The sequence below is a fragment of the Chiloscyllium plagiosum genome, unplaced genomic scaffold, assembly GCF_037043375.1.
Source record: "Chiloscyllium plagiosum isolate Xiang-an unplaced genomic scaffold, Cpla_swu_hap1 HiC_scaffold_15, whole genome shotgun sequence".
Classification (NCBI taxonomy): domain Eukaryota; kingdom Metazoa; phylum Chordata; class Chondrichthyes; order Orectolobiformes; family Hemiscylliidae; genus Chiloscyllium; species Chiloscyllium plagiosum.
In genome coordinates this window covers 19,914,431-19,936,814 of record NW_028270153.1, presented here as the reverse complement: position 1 = coordinate 19,936,814, position 22,384 = coordinate 19,914,431, and the positions used below count along the sequence as shown (strand labels likewise).

General features: G+C 39.1%; 1 protein-coding gene across 2 annotated transcripts in view; it reads left to right on the top strand.

Annotated features, from left to right (window-relative positions):
* The first annotated feature begins 10,861 nt into the window (after window positions 1-10,861).
* Window positions 10,862-22,384, top strand: part of LOC122560232 (translocating chain-associated membrane protein 1-like 1) — a 99,465-nt gene continuing 87,942 nt past the window's right edge. Inside the window, exon 1 of one of the 2 annotated variants that reach the window (XR_006314705.2) lies at window positions 10,862-11,260. Coding sequence is in view for 1 of the 2 variants with exons in the window: in XM_043710705.2 (XP_043566640.1) it covers window positions 11,141-11,260 (120 nt within the window). In the remaining variant the exon portion in view is untranslated. The remainder of the gene's footprint in view (window positions 11,261-22,384) is intronic. The other variant, XM_043710705.2, reaches the window with a different exon arrangement.

Below are 22,384 nucleotides of genomic sequence, written 5' to 3'. Positions count from 1 at the left end.
CGTATCCTTGGAACCCACCAACTGTGAAACTAGGGGGTGGATAGAGTATGTTCCCACTAATGTACACCTTCAGGGTCACCTTGATCTGCTACTTGCTGATGTAGATTCCAAAGGGGTCCATTCCATTGCTGCTGCTCCCTTCACGCTGTACATCCATTCTCAAGAAGATCAGGACATCTGCTGCTGGGAGGCAGGGGCTGTACATAAAGATTGGAACAACCCAATTCCACTGTGCAAGGAGAACAAACAGTGGTACCGCAGACAGGATGGAGAGAAGAACTCCATTCCTCTCTCTTGAAATATCTTCAGGAGACACTCACATTGTTTCACGCTCCTGAAGGTTGTGAGCTTTCTTCATGAAAAAGGCCTGATCCACCAGTGATCCTTCCTCCACCTTCTTCATGGTCACCCTGATTGCAGACCCTCTGCCTGGGGCATGGGCACTAACAGAGGCCGTACCTCTGGTTGACTGGTTACTGAACTGGCATTAGGACAGCAGAGAGCAGACAGACAGCTAAACCATATTAATGCTTCTAGCTAGTGCTGCTGTGGAACCACGAGGTAGGTGTGTGACCAATGCCCTTTGGTCAGTCTCTTAGTAATGTTTCTACCTTGTGAAAAGCACCTAACATTGGTTTGATTTTGACCCAACATACCATGACCACTGTAACACTGCATTTTTTGAAATATTTTCCATATTCTGTTATATTTATCATATTATGCTCATTAAAAATCTTTCCTAAACTATTAACAAGCTAATTTCCTGACAACGCTTTTTTGACTCTTCCTAATATAGAAAGATCTTCAGAGTGAGGCTGATTTATAAAGAAAAGGAAGTTATTTATTGTAGTTCAATATGATTACTTCTTTTTATTTAATATTATTGATCAAGCTCAAAGTTTATTGTTGTAGGAGCTGCTAAATTATTTTCCTTGGAAGTGCTGTAGGAGCAATAGTTGATAATTGGCTCCCAATCCTAATGGCTAGACTAATCTAAGACTCTTATTCAACTCCAAATTTTCAGTTAAATTTTCTGATCGAGGAACTACCAGTTTGATAAGTTAGTCAAATAAGATTAAGGCATATTGAAAATTAGAAAATTATTTGTGAGACTTTGGTGATTTAATTTATTATTACATTCAAAGAAATACATTATAGGAAAATGTGTTTTCATTATACGTTATATGTTCTGACCTTGTGGCATCTGTTCCCATTTTCCAGTTTCTAGAATATGTTAATTTAATTTTCTCACAACTTTTAAAACATAATTTCTTAAAATGCAAATGCTTTCAAAAAAGGCAATTGTTGCTGTGATTTCTCCTAATATAGAAAAAGAACCAGTTAAAAGATTTGTCTTGGAAAAGTCTGGAATTTAACATGATTGATTTAATAATTCATTCATAATAAGTTATAACTTTGGAACAATTATAAATTTCTAACCAGGAGTAAAGAAGACTTGAGAATCCTGTCCTTTTCTTGTCTTGTAAAAGTAAAATATTCTTGTGGTGTAGTATATTCCACACTCAGAGACCTGCGCTTCATTCATGGGCACTCTGGCTTGCCACAGATGCAGCGCTGATGTCAGATAGAGCACTGATGGAAGTTGAGGTGTGTAATGGATGTTTTATATTTCAGCACTTTTTCCTGACTTATCGCAGAAATGCATTATAAGATGTTCTGGAGATGTCTATAGTTTTTCACCTGGAAATCCTAGGGTGAGCATCCTTTGTTTTCTAAAAATAAGAAAAAAAATTGAGATATTTATAAAAAGGATTCTGCCAAAAGAAGTAAAAATCCCATTAAATTTAAAGAAGGGGGGCAAAAATCCATCACACAGATTAAGGAATAATTAGAATACATTTATTTTCTTGATATGAATCTGGAATGGAGTTAATGGCATTGTGGATTAATTGGCTCAATTGCTGATGAGTAGCTGAATTCATACTTGTGAATCCTGTGGAATATTGCCATAATGATAACTTTTAATGATCTGTACTTAATCAATACAACTAACAATAAAATGCTAAATCTTCTGATCTATTTCTATAAATTGTCAGTGAAATTCATTCTTGAATGTACAATGCATGTGCCATACAGCAGTATTGTAAACATGAACAACGCATTCAATAGACATTTTTACTGCCAAAAACAGAAATTGCTGGAAAACCTCAGCAGGCCTGGCAGTATCTGTGGATGGTTTCCACCGATGCTGCCAGAGTTGTTCAGCTTTTCCAGCAATTTCTGCTTTTGTTTCTGATTTCCAACGTTCGTGGTTCTTTCAGTTTAAAATTTTTAATGAACTTCCTTCACACTAAGGTGGGAGAAGAAAGCTACAAAAACTCTGGGATTCAATTAGGTGGATGGGATAAGGTAGTGCATCAAGACTTGTGAATGAATAAGGTTTGACGAGCAGAGGCAGAGTATTAGTACTCAGATCGGTGAGGTGCAACAAAGAACGCAAGTGGGATACTTAAAATGGAACTTGAGGACAAAGGTGAAAGTGAAGACTGTGTGCATTGAGATTTGGAGACTGGTAAGAAGGATCAGAGCATCCAGTCTTTAGTCTGCTAGCAATTATGAATTTAAGCTGGAAGATATCAGTCTTTGTGTTTACAACCAACATCAACTAGAAGTTCAGTCGAACTCTTGAGATAACCGCCAACACAAATGTCAGTTCTTAACGAATTTATTATACCCACTCGCCATGTGATATCAAGAATAGACTAATCCACTGGCCACATCAAATGCTACGGGGCTTAGAAAGTATCATGATTCTAATGCTGAAGCCCTGTGGTCTAGAATTAGCCATGCCATGAGCTGTAGTGAGAGCTGGTTTTCAATGAACATTGACACAACTAATCAAACAAAGCACAATATACAACATACATTGGTTCCACAACTTCCCGCATATTATTTCTAATTCCTTCCTAAGAAAGGGTCATAAATAATTTCTGAGTTGATTTTTTTCTTTTTTAATGAAGGTTTGATTTTTCAGGGTCGTCCTCCACAAACTTAAACAAGGATTTCAGTTCTCTCAAAAAGGCTATTTTTTTCAAACATGAAAGGCCTTAAAAATATGATTGCAGCAGTTTAGCTCCTCAGATAATATTTCACTATGGCTTCTGAGTGTTGAAAATTTCAATATCAGAGTCCTCTTCCATCATCAGGGCGTTTCTTTCTTCTGTCAATTCCTTCAGAGTAATAGCTGTCTTTTGACTGAATTTGTAGAAATCTTTATACGTTTTTTTCTTTTTCAGCTTCTCTTTTTCTCTTGGCACAACAGTTATGTTCATTCGCACTCTTGTCGCTTATGTTCATTTGAACCTGTGCCAGAGGGTCACTAATGTTGGAATGTGAGGCTTGGCAGTCTTCATTTTCTTTTGTTACCTTATCAAGTAGCTACTACAATTATTTTACTTCCCAAAGAAACTGCTCCTTTTCAGTCTTTTGAGAGTTGGTAATGCAGTGTGACTACAAATAGCTGGGCTTTTAGTTCAGTAGTACCTCTCAGGTAGTTAGTCTTCTTCAAATGTTGCTTACTTTTTAATGGGCTGAATTTTATCAGCGATCAGCTCAATGTCAATTTTGACGAGTTTCATGGAGGGTTTTTCTCCACAATTCCTTGTGATAATGCTCATGCTTTTATTTAAAACCCATTTCATTACATAGGCTCCACACTCCCATGACTCCCCATTCATCGTGTCTTCCCTTTCACTATAGTACTTAATATTGTCAGGAGTTTCTGAGATCCCTGATGCCAGTGTCATCTTTAACCCCAACTAAGCACCCAGTCAAGCACTACCAGCCATTGACTGTGCTTATAGAAGGAGGGGAACTGAAAGGAATCATTATATCTGGCCCCAGCCTCAGTCAGCAGGATTGTGTAGTAGAGTCATCAGCCATGGTGTAGAGAATAGCCCTGGCCTCCCAATAACCACTGAGCTACTGTGCCACCCTAACTGAGGTACTTCTCAGCTATAGAAGCTCTGTAGTTTGGGCCTATGCTTCTTTCCTGGAAGAAGCCCTGAGCACATCCATGGCTTTGTGATCAGACTCTCTTTGGCTTCCAGGCAAAATAGGGACTCTAAATTTCTCTAATCTTTTCACTGGATAATATTTCACAGCTGTTTGCAAATGCTGAACTCTTCTGATGGCTGTTTCAAATGTTTGAGGTTTTTCCTGTCTTTATCCTGTCATTGTTTGCACATTATCATAAGCTAGAGGAGATACTTGTTAGGAATGAAGATGTGTTGGGCATTTTGAAAAACTTGAGGATAGAAAAGTCCCCTGGGCCTGACAGGATATATCCTAGGATTATGTGGGAAGCAAGAGAGGAAATTGCAGAACATTGGCAATGATCTTTTCATCTTCACTGTCAACAGGGGTGGTACCAGGGGACTGGAGAGTGGCGAATGTTGTGCCCCTGTTCAAAAAAGGGAATAGGGATAACCCCGGGAATTACAGGCCAGTTAGTCTTACTTCGGTGGTAGGCAAGTAATGGAAAGGGTATTGAGGGATAGGATTTATGAGTATCTGGAAAGACACTGCTTGATTAGGGACAGCCAGCACGGATTTGTGAGGGGTAGGTTTTGCCTTACAAGTCTTATTGAATTCTTTGAGGAGGTGACCAAGAATGTGGATGAGGGTAGAGCAGTGGATGTAGTGTACATGGATTTTAGTAAGGCATTTGATAAGGTTCCCCATGGTAGGCTTATGCGGAAAGTCAGGAGGCTTTGTATAGTGGGAAATTTGGTCAGCTGGATAGAGAACTGGCTAACCGGTCGAAGTCAGAGAGTGGTGGTAGATGGTAAATATTCAGCCTGGAGTCCAGTTACAAGTGGAGTTCCGCAGGGATCCGTTCTGGGTCCTCTGCTGTTTGTAATTTTTATTAATAACTTGGAAGAGGGAGTCGAAGGGTGGGTCAGTAAATTTGCAGACGATACGAAGATTGGTGGAGTTGTGGATAGTGAGGAGGGCTGTTGTCGGCTGCAAAAAGACTTAGATATGATGCAGAGCTGGGCTGAGGAGTGGCAGATGGAGTTCAACCCTGTCAAGTGTGAGGTTGTCCATTTTGGAAGGACAAATAAGAATGCGGAATACAGGGTTAACGGTAGGGTTCTTAGTAAGGTGGAGGAGCAGAGGGATCTTGGGGTCTATGTTCATAGCTCTTTGAAAGTTGCCACTCAGGTGGATAGAGCTTGTAAGAAGGCCTATGGTGTATTAGCGTTCATTAGCAGAGGGATTGAATTCAAGAGTCGTGAGGTGATGTTGCAGCTGTACAGGACCTTGGTAAGGCCACATTTGGAGTACTGTGTGCAGTTCTGGTCGCCTCATTTTAGGAAAGACGTGGAAGCTTTGGAGAGGGTGCAAAGGAGATTTACCAGGATGTTGCCTGGAATGGAGAATAGGTCGTACAAGGATAGGTTGAGAGTGCTAGGCCTTTTCTCATTGGAACCGCAAAGGATGAGGGGTGACTTGATAGAGGTTTATAAGATGATCAGAAGAATAGATAGAGTAGACAGTCAGAAACGTTTTTCCCGGGTACAACAGAGTGTTACAAGGGGACATAAATTTAAGGTGAAGGGTGGAAGTTATAGTGGGGATGTCAGGGGTAGGTTCTTTACCCAGAGAGCGGTGGAGGCATGGAATGCGCTGCCTGTGGGAGTGGCAGAGTCAGAATCATTGGCGACCTTTAAGCGGCAATTGGATATGTACATGGATAGGTGCTTAAACTAGGACAAATGTTCGGCACAACATCGTGGGCTGAAGGGCCTGTTCTGTGCTGTATTGTTCTATGTTCTATGATCTTTCTCATCCAACTGATTTCTGTAAGTAGAGGTAAAGTACTATCGAAACTGTTTGAAGCTGCAATGTTCTTGAGTTTGTGTCAAAGTTCTGAGGCCTCCTTTGTGCTTGATTGAAGATCATCTTCAACTCCCTGAAATGAGACTTCTCAATGTTATGGTGACTTTGCTGACTACGAAAAGTGATGGCACTTCACTGGTGTTCATGTGAAAGTGAGATACTATATACACTTGTTTAGCTGCTACTCCTTGAAGTGCTAGGGAATCTACATTTTTTCCTTTTCTTCTGCATCATCATCAGCATCAGTGGTAGCTTCATCCTCTGTCACTCCATTCTGAAGGAGCAAAGTAAAAGTCTTGAATGGTTTATTTTGGTTGCTCACCTTCATTCTTGGTGCCTTCTTTTTTTCCTTACTCTAGCCTCTCTTCTGAGAGAAAGGGAAGATCTGTACTATCATTTTGTAATCCCAGGGCGAGAGTTTCATAAATGGAGTCTAATTCATAGCAAATGGAGTTGACTTTCGTTGCTTCTATAACTGCTAAAGATGTATTGTTTAAAGCCATACAAGCTTTAATGCTTACGAAAGATTCATGACAATCAGGAATAACATACAGAGTGTTGGTGATTTTTCACCCATTGTAGCAGAGTAGCAGTCATCCATACTTATATTCATCTGGGACCAATCCCAGACCCTTATTCTGAATGTCAGATGGTTGAAGAAGGTCTTGCTTCAGGCATAGTGCAGAATCCAAAAGAAAGAACACTGGACATCTTTCACTCCAAATAATATGAATTTATTCACTGTGAACTATGATTTCAACACCATGGTAGTTAATTTGTTGATTCAGTGAGTCTGTTCTATTACTGTACTGGAAGTCATCTTTTGGGTCTGTTATGACCCCCATGAGGAATTCCTCCCCTTCTTTAGTGTTATCTAAACCTTAGATACTTACATACTGTTAGGATTTGTTTTAACTTTTTTCTGTTGCTGAATGAACTCCAAAGTGGTCTGCATCCTTGCAGTCACGACCCTCAGCATGACTGGCTGGACAAAACTCCCACCAATGGGGTCCCATATTGGCAGTAATTGCACCCTGTCTCTGCTCACACTTTCTGTTGGTGGACTTCTTTTGTATCCTTTTATTTCCCATCTATGTGTAGTTGTACAGCTTTGTCCTATGTGCACTTAACTGTTTTGCTGAATGAGTCTGCAGTTTGCCTTGTTCCTGGCTGTGGGCTTTTTGTTTCTTTTCCTGCCTGAATGCACTATGGACTGCCTCTGGAGTTTGTCTGCTACACAATTTCCGATGCTTCCCTCGTCTGGCTCACTGAACCCAGGAGTCAGGACGGGCTGTCCCTGAACCACACATAGGTGTCTTCCTGGATAATTCTTCATTGCTATCAGACTGATATCTTCCAGGTTCAGAATTCTTCCAGACTTTTGTTTTTTGTCTTCTGTTTGTGACTGCTGCCTTGGTATCCTAGGTCTTTACAAGAGTCTCCTTATAGCAAGATCAGGTGTACACTCAGGTGAGTGAAGATAATATGGTACACAAGAGTGGGTAGGAAAGAGCCAGTCTGAGAACCCTACATACTCACTTGGTTCCATCACTTTCTGACATCACCTTGCCATAGATCTTTATGCTCAGTAGCTACTAATAGAATGAAATAGTTTGGCTCCTGTGGAATAATGGGTTAACTAAACTATTTCATTACAGCTACAAGACATCTGCTTCTCAATATGGGAACATAGTCCAGATCTGTCCTACCACAAAACACAGGAGAAAAATCCAACTGCACCAATTAATGCCGTAATCAGTGTACTCGCAGTTATCAGTAAAGTAGTGAAAACAGTCATCAACGGTATTACAGAAGAGCACTTACACAAGAATAAACTGCTCATTGACGTTTAATTTTGTTTCCACAAAAAAATTCCAGATTTGCTTAAACATGGCTTCAATAACTGAAAGTATTTTTTGAGCAAGTGTGGCAGCAAGGAGCCCGAGTGAAGCTTCAGTTAATGCAAATTGGGGAAATCACTCCAGTGCCCTTTATTGTAGGTGCTACTACTTCAGCTGTATCATCCAGACATCATATCAAAAGGGCAATTTTGCTAAAAATCGTGAATAGAACAAAAGAATAGAACAAAAGAATAGAACAATAGAACAAATAGAACAAATGTTCTTATGACTGAGATTGGAGGAGTGCACTAAAATTCTTTTTAGTCCCACTACTCCAATGACCACCTCTTATATTTAAGTGGTTTACCCAGTTACCAATATGGTCAATCTATGTTAGGTTTGGCTGATTGGGAAAATGGAACTTATTTGGCAAAGATATAAAATTAATTAACACAAGTTAAAATATGCAAGCATAAATATCTACCATTCTAAATATCCCAAACTTCAAACACAAACATACATTCATCCACATCAGGAAAAATGTAGATTTGTCTCTGCAGAGATTTAATTAAAAAAAAAACACTTTTCCCAATGATGTTAACTGTTGAAAGAATAAGGTGTGGAATGTTTAGATTGCTGTCAGTCTGGTGTTTTGGCATGTGTTAGTAGATATCATCAAATATGGGCAGTTGTCTCTGGGATCTTTGCATACACGGTAACACAGGTTATTCTGCACCCCCTTCAAAAACAAATTTCACACTGGATCTACAACACGGATTTTTCCAGAAACTAGAGTTCTAAAATGGGAAGTTCCCTTCCATCAGCAGGTTGGAAATCAACTTCAAACAATATTCAAAGTAAATGTATTAAATGTGATGCTTTGATGATAGTATCTTCAATAATAAAGCAGTAGACACTACAATGTAAAGAATGCTTTGTTTTAAAGAATGACAAAAGAAGAAAATGTCACGGTGGAAAGCAAATGAAAGGAACTGCACAGGATTGTGGATATGGGGAGGTTGCAATGATCAATGCAATACAAACATCATTGATAGCAAATATCATGAAATTTGAATTCACAGTACGATCATTAACCCAGCTACTTTTGATCTGTTAATAAATGGTTTTAATTGAGGACAACCTTGGTAGGGATCCATCATGCAAAAGACGCAAATTTCAAATACAGCTGAGCTCTTTCTCCCTTAACTTTCATTTGGCCAGTGCTGGGCCTGGTCACTGGAAAATTAGGGAAGACCTTCCTTACCCGTGAATGATTTTATATTTCAAACTGCCCTGAAAAACTGCAAGAGGGAAGCCAAGAGATATCAGGTGAAGTCGCCAATGCAGAGCTATTGGTCCATATTGAACTGCCTGCAAAATCTTAGAAACTCTTGTTGCACTTTTATTTCTGGTAAGCTGATAGAATTTTATGGTTTGAAGTTTGCAGGAAAATATTTTTAGTGAGGCTGCATCCTCAGTGATTAATTAATAAATTGCACACTTAGAACTATTAATGCACATATACAAATTGACAATAGTAATGATTTGAATGTTGTATGTCACCCAGCAATGCCTTTAGTTATGTGACACAGAGGCAAAGACAAAATGTTTTGACACTTCTGCATTCAACAATTCCCAGGACTATGGTGATGACATACTAAGCTACAGGTTACTGTAACTTGCTCAGTTTTTCCTCACTATTTGGAATACTCCATTTATCACTTTGACAGCTCAGCCAAGACTGGAAGTCTGTGACAGGAGATGTCACTGGCACATTCCCAAGTCACACTATTCTGAGCTGTGGTATGTTTATAAATCCAGTAACTTTACACTCATAGGCTATTTACATTGCAATATTCACTTTGGTGCCTTTAAATATGGTAAACACCAAAAACAAATGATTAAGTGAATGATTGAAAAATTAAACAAGTTAGCATTTTGAAAGAGAATTTAAAGCAAAATGTAAACAGCAAACATGATGTTTTAAAGCAGACAAATACAGCTATGTAACCTTTCTTTCTCAAAACCATGCCAGTGCATATTTCATTTGGCACAAACCTGATTAAACAGTACAAAAGAAGAGCTTACAATCTGAAAGTTTATTTTTGTTTAAAAGAAACTAGTTGTCCTCTGGTTAAATCATTAACCTTCATTTTTAGATCAAGTTGTTTCTCTTTTTGTATGCTATGTAAAGTGTTCAATGCAATTTGTTTGTTATTAACAAAACAAAAGCCAAGTCTTCACATCAGGTCACATTGCCCCAGATAGATTAGGTATCACAAGTAGAAATCACTTCTTACAAAATAGGAGGTTACATGCCTGAACACCATCCTTGATTAATGGTGCTGGAAGAGCACAGCAGTTCAGGCAGCATCCAAGGAGCTTCAAAATCGACGTTTCGGGCAAAAGCTCCTTGGATGCTTCCTGAACTGCTGTGCTCTTCCAGCATCTGCAGTCATTGTTTTCACCTACCTGAACACTATTCTTGGCCACAACTACATCTGCAGGAAACAAACAAAGCTTCACAATTTCATCTTGCATAATAACTTTGCAATACTGTTGCTGTTGGCACAGGTGTCAAAGGAGCCTGTATATGTCTCATCTAATGCAAGTTCCTTAAAGAACAAAACTGTGTGGACTGAATTTTGAGTGAAATGTAAATGTGTTATTTTTTAATTATTGTTGTTTGAAAAGCGAGTATCAAATTGAACAAAATAGAAAAGATGGCCACAAATAGAAAAGTTATTGCCACGACAAAATAATTTCAAATTAGTGGTATGATATATGTCAGAAATACCTCCTCAATAAGGCAGGCAGGCACAATACTGAAAGACACAAGCAACACCTTTCCTTCTTTGACAGTTGACACTTTACCTGGCATCTGCTGGGAAGCCATTTGCACATGCGCTGAACGCCAAGCGGTTGACTCAACCCACTCCATTCGTTTGACCTAGTTCTCACATATGATTGGTTGTACGGCGTCGGCCGTTGGGACGCAAATTTCCAATGCGAGCGGCTAACCGGGCTGTCTATCAGCTGGCGACCAACGGGGTCCGAACGACCGTTAGGAGGCGTGGCACAATGGCCAATCGGTGCTCGGATTGGTCACCGCAGCTGCCAGTCAGAGCTGCGTGGGCGTCAGGAATGGTCGGCGAAGCGGTGGGCCGAGTAGCGTCAACGCTGTACAGTTGTTGTGGGAGACGGCCGGCGAGGATCTGACTTAGCGGGCGCTAGGGAACCTGAGGAAGGAAGTGGAGCGGGGTGTGCTTTTATTTTCTTTATTTCAACCACCTTCCTGACCCAGTTTTCTTATCTTCCCGCCCCCTCCGTTTCACTAAAGTTTTATTTTGTTTGCGTTGTAGTTGGCGGGGTTGGGGGGGGGCGGGGGAAGGTAGGTGGAATAGAGGAAAAAGTAGTTTCGGTCGTCAGCCGTCATGGGCCTGAGGAAGAAAAGCAAAAATCCTGCCGTCCTCAGTCATGAGTTCGTGATCCAGAACCATGCGGACATCGTGTCGTGTGTCGCGATGGTGATTCTGCTAGGGCTGATGTTCGAGGTAAAGAAAGGCTTTATAGAGATTTGTATGTGAATGGCTACATTGACAAAAAGGGCAGAGGCCCAGACTTGAACAGAAATATTCCCCCATCACCTTTTTGGATAACGGGGGGGGGGGGGGGATGAGTAAGCGCGCAGGGGTTGAGGAGAATGGCCATCTCCAAGTGGAAGGGGCTAGGTGTACATGCAACTAGCCCGCCTTGATCCTTCAAGGCAAGGATTATTCCTGGTTCAGAGGCGCTTCACAGGTTCATGGACCCCACCGTTTTCTCCAAAGTGCTTGCTACTACTATTATTGAACTTAATGTCATAATTTGAAAAATGGAAACAGGTGGCTTGACTTGTAAATGGTCTTGAACTACCAGTGAGAGTACAGCTGAGCTTGCGCCGATCTTGTTTCAAATGTAATTAGAAATTTCAAAAATGAAGCCTTCAGTGAACGCTGAATTATTCGTCTTAAAAGAGGAAATATTCTCAGCGAACATTTGGATCGACTTTGTTGCCCGCTCGTTGTCTTTGGAAGTTAAAATCTCCTTTGCGTCGGTACTGATGACGGCTCACGTCCACCAATAAATACACGCTCAGAGTTTGCAGATGATTGAAGCCTGATTTTTAGTGAGAAATAAATGCTTCCAACATCTGCTAGCATACTGTCAGACAACCAAAGGGTTGATTTTCATTTATGCGCTGTTTTCTTCACCAAAGTGGATACAAATTGCTTTCGGCTCTACTGTGGTGAAATAAATCATTTTTGTCTAAGCCCCACTGTGTCTTCATGACCATCCAGAAACACTTGCCAGGATTAAGTTTGTTATAGAATATCTTCTGAAGTAACCAAATATCAAGCATTTTGAAAAAGACGTGTCCATCTTTTGTACTTTTTACTGTGTCTGACTAATTTGTGTTTTTGCTCTAGTGAGAGCTTCGGTCATGTGCTGCTATCAAGTTTTTCCATTGCTTCTACTTAAGTTGTTTTAGAAACAAATTTGAGTTGTTTGTTGGAGCAACTGAGAGACCCATCTGTTACAAATATTGCCTTGCCTTGTTTTATTACCAGCTTCATCCCCCATATTACCCTGAAATTTCAAAATAAACAGCATTATTTGTTGAGACTGATTCATTTTAAGCTTTAGGCCTGATTGTGGAAGTTTTTCTTACTGCACTTCTGGTTTGAATAGAGGCCTTGTAGAGTTTTGACAAGTTATTTTAAAAAGCAGTTTGGAGTGATTAATTCCAGGGGTTTTGTTTTCTTTACACATTTACGGGTTGAGGGCACCACTGTCTGGGCAGCATTTATTGCCCATCCCTGATTGCCTAGAAGGCATTTAAGAGTCAACCACATTTGTGTCTGGTGTCACACACAGGCTAGACCAGGTAAAGATGGCAGTTTCCTTCCCTAAAGAGCATTAGTGAACCAGATGTTTGTTTTTCTGACAATTGACAATGGAGTCATCACTATATTCTCAATTCCAGATATTTGTTGAATTCAAGTTCCACCATCTGCTTTGGTGGAATTTGAACCTGGGTCTCCAGAATGTTATCTGGATCGCCGGATTAACAATATGGTAATATACCACTAAGCCAACGCCTCCTTGATGTTTTGAGGAAAGACTGCTTTGAGAAGTGACTGCTTTGTCAGCTTAATTCTGTGTAATGGTACTCCCACAGTGCCACTAAAGGGTAGTTCGAGGATTTTTGCACGGCTACAGCCCACTGTATTCAAATGGTTTCCAATGTTCACTGCTCACCACTTTTCATAAAAACAGAGGTTGTGTGAAATCAGGTGAATACTACATGGCACTTCTTTCCCTATGAAGAACAGAGAACCAATATTTTGGCTATCATTTTAACATCTGTCATTTAATGATTTTAAAACAAATGAACTGGGCATCCTTGACTTTGAATGGAATCGTGTGTGTGCATAAGTTGCAGTGGTTCGTTGGTTGTAACTGCAGTGCTTAAATTTGTGAAAAGACTTCATATAATATTCAAGTTTTCTACATGAATGCAGATTCCTTTTTTGTTTAACTGGAGTTAGCTGTTTTGGTTTCCTGACCATTTTAGATACTGTCAAATGCTCAGTTTAAGGAACACTGCTTGCTTGTGTTTAGGCTTGTTGGTTTTATATCAATAGGAAGTTGAATAATGGAATCTATTCTAAGTAACAGAATGGAGGTGGTACTCTTCCGAGTATTATAATGCGGGAAGTTCCAAACACTCAGATTGCTTTTAATGATATTGTGAGATAACTGGCTTTTTCAATGATTTATAGCTGTCCAGAAGAATGAAAAGCATTTGATATAAAACTTTATGAAAACTCCCAATTAAATTTAAATCTGAAGGAGTCTAGAATGGATTATGGGACTGGATTAATTAAAGTACACTTGATAGCTATACAGTTTACTGGAGGATGCTTGTTAAATGAAATCTAGCTTTAAAACATGTTCATCAACTGTATGGATATTGAGATAATTAAACTTCCTGACACACAACATGGAGAGCAATAAAGTTAGTAAAGAAGTGAAAGGTGTATGACAAGATTTGGAGTGACTTGAAATGTGATAGACAAGTGGTATTTAAAATTTAATGTTGATAAATGTCAAGTATTAAATATACCTTGACTGAAAAATAGGTCTCAAGCAGATAAGATGGCCAAATTAAATTCTATTAGGGAAGAGGTAAATTTGTAAGTAGTTGATTGTGTTATGAAGTTGAAGGTGCGTGTTGTACCCTTGAGAGAGTCAAAGCTGGCAAGCGCTTTCATGTCAGTGTGCTGGAAAATTGAAAGATGTAACATTTTGGCTGTAAACTAGATGCCAGTTGATTTCACAGCAGTTTGAATTTAACCAATCAGTTTAAATTATGCCCCAAGATACCAAAACCCAATCAAATTTGAATTGTACTGTTTTAACATTGAACCAATTAGATGATCTGATGTTTGGGGTATAAAAAGCAGGCCCTGGGTGTCCTTGGAGAAGGAGCACGCGTTGCCCTTTGATGTGAAGGGCAGTGTTTGTCACTGGCCACCCGGGTGTTTTCCTATCTTCCTGGTGGTGGAAATTGAATAAAGATTCGTGCACTTTGTGTCTTTCACTGTGTCTCACACCTGCACACACACACACCATGGGTGCTGGGGAAAAATAAAAAAAAATAAAAAACAGCTTTGTGGGGAAAAAATAAGCACTACCGCACTTAGGTGGTAGTGTGGGGGTTAAAAAAAGAAAGGAAAAAAAAAGAAAAAAAAATCCAGAAGATTATTTCTCCCTCCAATTCTATTTTGATTTAGTCCCTACCCTAAAAAAGAGAAAAAAAAAGAAAATGAAAAAATAAAATAAAATAAAAAGCAGGCATTTTGGACAGTTAGCCTGAAAGAGCACCATCTGCCATATACAGACAATGAGCAAAACTAATGTCATTTACAAAATACTGTGCAAGGACTGTAACAAACACTACATCGGACAAACAGGCAGAAAACTAGCCACAGGATACATGAACTCCAACTAGCCACAAAAAGACATGACCCTCTCTCACGAGTATCCTCTCATACGGATGAGGAAGGACACCACTTCGACTGGGACAACACACCTATCCTAGGACAAGCCAAACAAAAAGACACGGATGAGAATTCCTAGAAGCATGGCATTCCAACTGGAACTCTATCAACAAACACATCAAGTTAAACTCACATCCACCACCCACTGAGAAAAGGAACAGGAAGTGACTTCACAGGAAATAACATCACCACAGGACATGACATCACCAACCCAAACATATAAATAAAAAGCAGGAATTTTCAGCATTGATTCGCCTGAGGTGCACTGAAGATGTTACCTAGTAGGGTAATGAAACGTCTGGAAATGAACCTTCCAGCTCAGCAAGCAAACCGATATCCCAAACCTCAACCTAAACTACAAATCTTCTCAAAGCTTGCCATCTGCCATTTTCAGACAGATTATCTGAAAACACACACTTTGTAAAAGGTACGTTTTTTTTCATGTGAAAAATATGTGCAGCAGAAGACGACCAGGGAGATCTACAAACTGAGAAAGATCGACACTGGAGATGACAGTTGCTGTCTCGTTTTGAAAATTGAGTTGCTGTAAATTTAATAGGGGCTTTATTGGATCAGTATATTGTTATAGAGTGGGAGAAAGGTGGCTTAGAGTTATAAATAGTCGTTGTTTAATGTTTATTTTAGAGATAAAGAATAAAATTGTTATTTTTTTCTATAATAGTGGAATTTAGGTAGTTCTGTCATTCCATACTTTTAACAGATTACGGGAGAGGTAAGCTTTTGAATGTGTTTGGTTTAATTGATATAAGGGTTTACCGCTGTGTTGTAAGAATTGAAATTCTGAAACAAAAGCAGAAATTACAAGGGAAACTCGGCCAGTCTGGAGAGAAAAACAGTTAATGAAATATTAAAAATGCTACTGTTATCTTCTCAAAAGTTTGAGTGTACAGAACTTCCCACATTATAATGCTAGGGAGAATACCTCCTCCACCTGTTGTTTAGAATGGACTCCACTATTCAGTTTTCCAGCATCCACAGTTCTTTGTTTTATTATTCATTCAAATACTGGTGTGCTGTGTTTTTTTCCTCTGCTTTTACTGGTGTTTTTTGAATCTCTCACTGTCAATTTTCTGTGATTACAAGCTCATGTTGGTCATAACTGTGCCATGATTAGAATGAGCATTTGGAGACTTGAGAAGGCACTGAGTGTCATAACAGACCATTTTGATATTTTAAAATTCATTGTCTTGGATGTATGCATCACTGACACATACTCCGGTTTATGTGGTAGGGTTCATGTCTCAATGTTAGGTAAAGAGTCCCAGATTCAGCAGTGGTGAAGGAATGATGTTGAAGATTTGGAGTTATTGTCTCAGCTGCACACTTCCTATGTATTGGATTATAGCAAATTATGCTAAGATGCTTTGGTGGGTTGTCATAATTCATCTTTTGATACTGGACATGTTGTACACAGCCTGCATCATGAGTATTGAGGATATGTTTTTTAAGCTAGTAGGTGTTGGTGGTGCAGGTGCAGCTGCAAGTATTACTTCATTATCTGCCTAGTGGATTGTAGATGGTGAGCAATTTTGGATGGGCTGAAATAGGTCTTTCTTAGTTGAATACCTGGGCTCTGGTCTCCTATATTAGCATTTGACTGCCTGTTTGTCCAATGTAGTGTTTGTTACAGTTCCTGCAAGGTATTTTATAAAGGACATTAGTTTTGCTTGTCTGTATGGTGTCTTTCGAGTTCATTAGTTGTTTTAGTGTGAGGGTGGGTTTGTGGGCTACCATGATGCCAAGAGGTCTGAGTCATCTGGCAGTCATCTCCAAGATGTCGTCTTTGTAGGAGGGAGTGACTAGGGTTGCTGGTCACATTTTGTCTGCTTGTTTGGGTTTGTTGCTGTGAAGTCTGTGGACTGTGTTCATTGGTAAATATTGTTCAGTTTATTCCACACTATTTGATTCATTTCAACTTCCTACTTACTTTTGACCCATTTTGCAATTTTGTGTGTGTTTTTTGTGATTTGTCACTGAATTCTCTCCCATTACATAAAACATATGTTAGAATTAGAAATAACTTATAACTTATTCAAGCCGACAAAAAGAGTTCATTGTACATAAAGAATAGGGTGTTGCTATAGTTACAGACACCTGAACCAGTTGAAACACAATTTATTATAAGTTGGATCTAAACTATAAGCCAGTTTCTCATGGTCAAATGGAGTTCACTTGGAGAGTTCAGTGTTTAATAGGTAACTGAAAATGCTGAGAGTATTCTTATCAGTGACACCAGTTTTTAGAATGTGTAATTTTGTTTGGGTTTGATGTATGAAGTTAGCAATGATGTCTTCACACACTTGAAAGAAAATTTTGGGTGTAGGGAACATCTTTTTGCCACTGACAAATCTTCTCAAAAATTGCTGACATTTTTTATTGAGATTGTAACAGCTTGAGTAGATACCTATGTAATCATACTTATTCTAATAAAATAGGAACCATTAAACTAATCTGATTATCAATTTATTTTGTCTCACCTTAGTTTAAATGGAAATAATTTAACGGATCAGTTTAAATTGTTAGTCTAGCTCTCTGTGTACAATTGATGTTTTCCAAACTAACTTTAGGGTGAAATTAAATCTTTGTCAAGGAATTTTCAGTGGGTAAAGTTTTGCTTAAAGATTTGATAATTAAAGACTTAGCATCTGTTCTTCATATAGAAATATTAAAATATTGCCAATTGAATTCTCTTTTAAGAAGGGAAAATGTTGTATTGGCAGAATATTTTTTGTTCTGGAAAATCAAACTGTTATACTGCCTTTTGATGTCTTCGTGCAACACTATACCTCCCATTCTGTGGTATCCTTGCTTATCTCTTATAAGTATTGCTTAGTGATAATCAATATATTTAGTAAATGGATTGAAGCTTATCCCCGTACTGACTACACAGCAACAACTACTTGTAAAATTCTGTTAAGGGAAATCATGCCCAGATTTGGAATACCAGTTAAGGTCTCTTCTGGTAATGGCCCCCCGCCTCTGTGCAGAGTAAGCAAGGCACTATGTAAGAGTTTGAATATGAATCAAAAAATCCATTGTGCCAACCATCCCCAAGCAGCGAGAATTAAAGAAAATGCCAATGGTACCTTTAAAAGGTCAGCTCAGCCAGTTGGTAGAAGAAACGGGCCTTAATTGGCTGCAAGTGCTCCCAATTGCCCTTTTTTAATATGAGAACCATGACACAGAAAAAGACTGAATTCTTGGTGGCTGAACTGATTTCTGGAAAGCCCTTGAGGACTTCCTGGTCTGCACCTTAACTGCCCAATACGTGTTGATGTGCATGTTGTGGTAGAAGAAATACACAGGTTCCTGATTAAGCTAACCAAAGCTAACTCATCATCAGGTCAAAGTTAAAAATCACACAACACCAGGTTATAGTCACACGTTGTGATTTTTAACTTTGTATACCCCAGTCCAACACCGGCATCTCCAAATCATCAGGTCAAAGAAGCCTATCGAGTACCGGGGAAATAAGAAAGAGCTCCAATGTTGAAAGGTGTTAACTCTGGTGACGATGTACTATTGAAAGACTTTTTAATTGGGAAAAATCGGGCCCCCGCTGAAAAGGTCATTATCAAGTTCTTTTGACAACTGAAACTGCAGTAAAGGGAGAAGGACGTTCAACATGGCTCTACAAAGGACATTGCAAGCTTGTGTGCGTCTCACAGTCCAAGTGTTAGCACTGATAGAGGCATCTGATGAGAATCCAACCCAAGTACATACACCCAGATGTAACTGTGACCCCTCTGTGATATCTCAGCCTGGCTAAAACTCCAATGTGACTGTACAAATTAAATCTGTGCTGATACCATTGAAAGTTATGATTGCAGCTGAAACTTGTTTAAACTACTCACATTGCGTATCCAGGCATTACTCTCCCGAGCTTTGTTCAGAGTTCAGGAGACCTGGATGATGACGCTTAAGAATCGGCTAGTGCTAGATTTCCTCCTTGCTAAAGAAGGAGGCGTTTATTCAGTCATTGGCCTCCAATGTTGCATCTGCGTCGATGATTTCTCGAAAGATATTATGGACGATACGGATGTTATCAACAAAGCGGGTCAAGGCACAGGGAAGATACCTGCCCCACCATCTTCCGACTCATGTGAATGGAGTGTTACTTGCTGGCTATGGTTGCTGTGTGGATGGATTGTGTGGGACTCACTGATTGTCCTTGGTCTCATCCTAGGAATATACGTTGTCATCTGCTTATGCATGAAATGGACCGTACATGGCTTTTCATCTAAGCCAAAGAGGAATCTGGTTAATTGACCTTTGTCTATCTCTGCTCATCCATGCCTGAATGTCCATGCTGAAATCCAGTATCTTTCTGCTCCTTCGGACAATGACTTGCAGAGGAGGCACTTGCTTATTGAGAATACAAATCGACTGAAGGACTAATTATATTTATGAGCTATGTAGTTGTCATGAAATGAGAGAAGGAGGGAATGAGAAAGTTTATAGTCTTAAATCTTTTCCTTAAACATTTAGATTAAAATGGAATGTTGAATTATAGAACACATTTGCTGCACACTAGAAAATAGACAGGCAGGAAGGGTCAGACCATAAAACAAAAGAGGGGGAACCCAAGCTGTGCAGAAGAGAAAGACATCTATTCGCAGCAAATTATAACAGGATGCTGTAAGGCAATTAAAAACATTTGCCTTAACATCAGTGAATCTGTGTGAACAGGACACTGAGTGACACCTGGCGGAACGGTGGCTCAGTAGTTAACACTGCTGCCTCACAGCACCAGAGTTCGAGGTTTGATTCCAGCCTTCTCTGTCTGTTTGTGTGGCATTTGCACATTCTCCCTGTGTCTGCGTGGGTTTCATCCGGGTACTCCGGTTTTCCTCCCACCGTCCAAAGATTGCCGGTCAGGTAAATTGCCCATCGTGTTGGGTGCATTAGTTAGAGGGAAATGGGTCGTGTGGACTTGGTGGGTCGAAGGGCCTGTTTCCACACTGTAAGGAATCTAATCCAACTTGGTACAATCAAAAACCTTGTAATTGATGGTTAGGACCTATCAATTATAGTGGATTCTTATTACCCCTTGCAAACTAGGCAAACACAGAAAGAAAAACATCTTTTCTGTTAAAAGTCCCTGACTTTTGAGTTCAAAAGGGCACTAGAGAGAGACAGAGAGAGAGAGAGAGAGACAGACAGACTGCTTTGTAGTGCTGCAAATGCTGAAGCTAGTAGAAAATTAACTCTGTGCTTACTTGCAATGGATTGAATTTATTTGCATTTTGAGACTTCATGATGATTTTGAGTGGCCATTACTGGTTATGAATTGTAAATTCTGTAAAAGGTAATATTGATGAAGCTTTAACTTGCTGTTTTTACAGACCAAGACTGCCCCACTGTCAATTCTATCTAGTCAGATCTTGTGTCTTATTTGAATTTGAATCACAACCTTGAAAAGCAGGCATGTTTAATTTGAGAATTATTCGAATCATTAAGTACAACCTTAGGGTAACATTTCAGTCTCAGGTACAGAATGATTCTGTGCTTAAGGTAAAAAAACAGGAGTCTGCTCCCAGCTTAAAATTATTCTAAACCCAACATTGTGTCAAAATCTCTGCAATTTGTCAGGAAGCCATTTTATGGTCAAAAGTTTGCCCTCCTTGCTAAGAAACCATTTCATAAAACAATGGAATCAGACATGTGAGCTGTACAAGGTTGCCTTATGACATCTCCCACTTAATTTAAACTGGTACTTCTTTATAGGAAGTTATCTTGCCACCAAACGCCTTACTTGGCTGGATTTGTTTCCCACCTGATAGTTAGCTCAAGGCCTGTATGAGTGATCAGTCAAGCACACAGATCTGTCAATTAATTTCTCTTCCTTACGAATTATTGTCTTTCACTGTTATCTGTTTAATTAGGAACATGCAGTGTTTTTTGTAAACTTTATGTATAAAGGAAGCCTGTTTGTGACAGTAAGACAGAGTAGCTTGCAGGGGCTCTTAAAGGAAGAGCGATGTCTACTCTCCTCGGTTATTAGAGCCTAGTTAGTTTAGCTTTATAGATATCAGTTTTATGTTGTAGCAGTGATGCTATTGGTAAATAAAGGGGACGACTAAAATTAAACTAAACTGTCTGTTAGAATTTTTTTTATTCCAGACTACCAAAGAGTACAATCTCATAGATGAACCAAGAGAAGCTTACAGGTTGAGTCCATAAGAGTTTCCCTGGGCCGTCTCAAATCTGTACTTTAACATAGGGTATAACTTGCATGCGTTTTTATTTATGCTGTTGTCTTCGATGCCCACACAGAAGAACATGTTAGAAAATGAATGTCTTCTGTTGTGCAAGAAGTCAGAGTTCTCTTTTAGTGATACCTGGTGACACCTGCCAGAAAATGGATATGACTGTTGAGTCTACTATAACTGGGCAGCCAAAATTTACTGTTTGGTTTCATAGAAAAAAAATTATGTTTGAGTGAGTTAAGAAAATTTAAACATTATGAAATTGCATGTTCACTAGAATCAGCAGAGGTGGTGGTGCTGGAAAAGTGGCAAGTAGTTTTTAGAAAGAACCTATTGTCTTGTGCATTGTTTCTGCAGGCTCCATTTTGCCCATTGTTAAACTTTATTTCAATGTGAAATTTGAACTTGTATATTTAAAAATTGCTTTTTAAATCTTGAATTGCAATCTTTGTCAGTGAGCTAATGAATTTACATCTGTTAATGTATAATTCATTATCCATACTCTCATAAAAGTTATGAAATACTCTGTCTTTACAAATGTTTTCCAGAGATTCTAGGCCTGTTAAGTTATTTTCTGTCCAGTGTTCTGGAAAAGGTTGCATTGTCTCTGTTACTTCGTTTCCATGCTGAGTTCATGTATAAATATCCCATCATCTGAGAGCTTAGTGTATTACTAGGTGGTTGCGTGTGCTTGTTCAGTTCTGAAGTAATTTGGAAAGATATCTGTGGAAAACAACAATAATTATGTCTTTCATTTGTACTCTTAAGTTTGTTTTCTTAATCACTGCAGGTAAACAAAATGTATTCACACATAATTATTAAACCAATCTCTGCATGATGTTGATTGTCTTTCTACTTTAGTGTGGCATTTTGAATGTTATGCAGAGTGTTAAAATGGGGGAAGGGAAGCAAAATCAACCTGATAGACTATGCTAATGCTTGATCTAATATTTGCTGTCAGGATTCAAATAACTTCAAAATAGAGTCACTATGTAACTGAATATGAGCAGCATGATTCAGCAGCTGTCACACTCCATTTAATGAATATGTATGTAATGCATGTGGCATTTTAAAATAGAGATGGAGAATCAGTGCTATTGGTGACTTATGATCTAGTTATTATGGAGTTATTGACATTACCAGCCTCCTTTTATGGCTTTTTAACACTGTTTGCAAGGATGAGTGGTTCTCTCCTGTTCCCTTCTATATCTCACTCTTTAATAGTTTGAGGAAAACCATAGTTTTAAAATAAATATTCCACAGGTGAGCAAGATTAGTTTGCTTCAGGTGATTGTTCTCTAGCCTCTGTTTATAAAAAATGGTGTGGATTCAAGTTGTACTT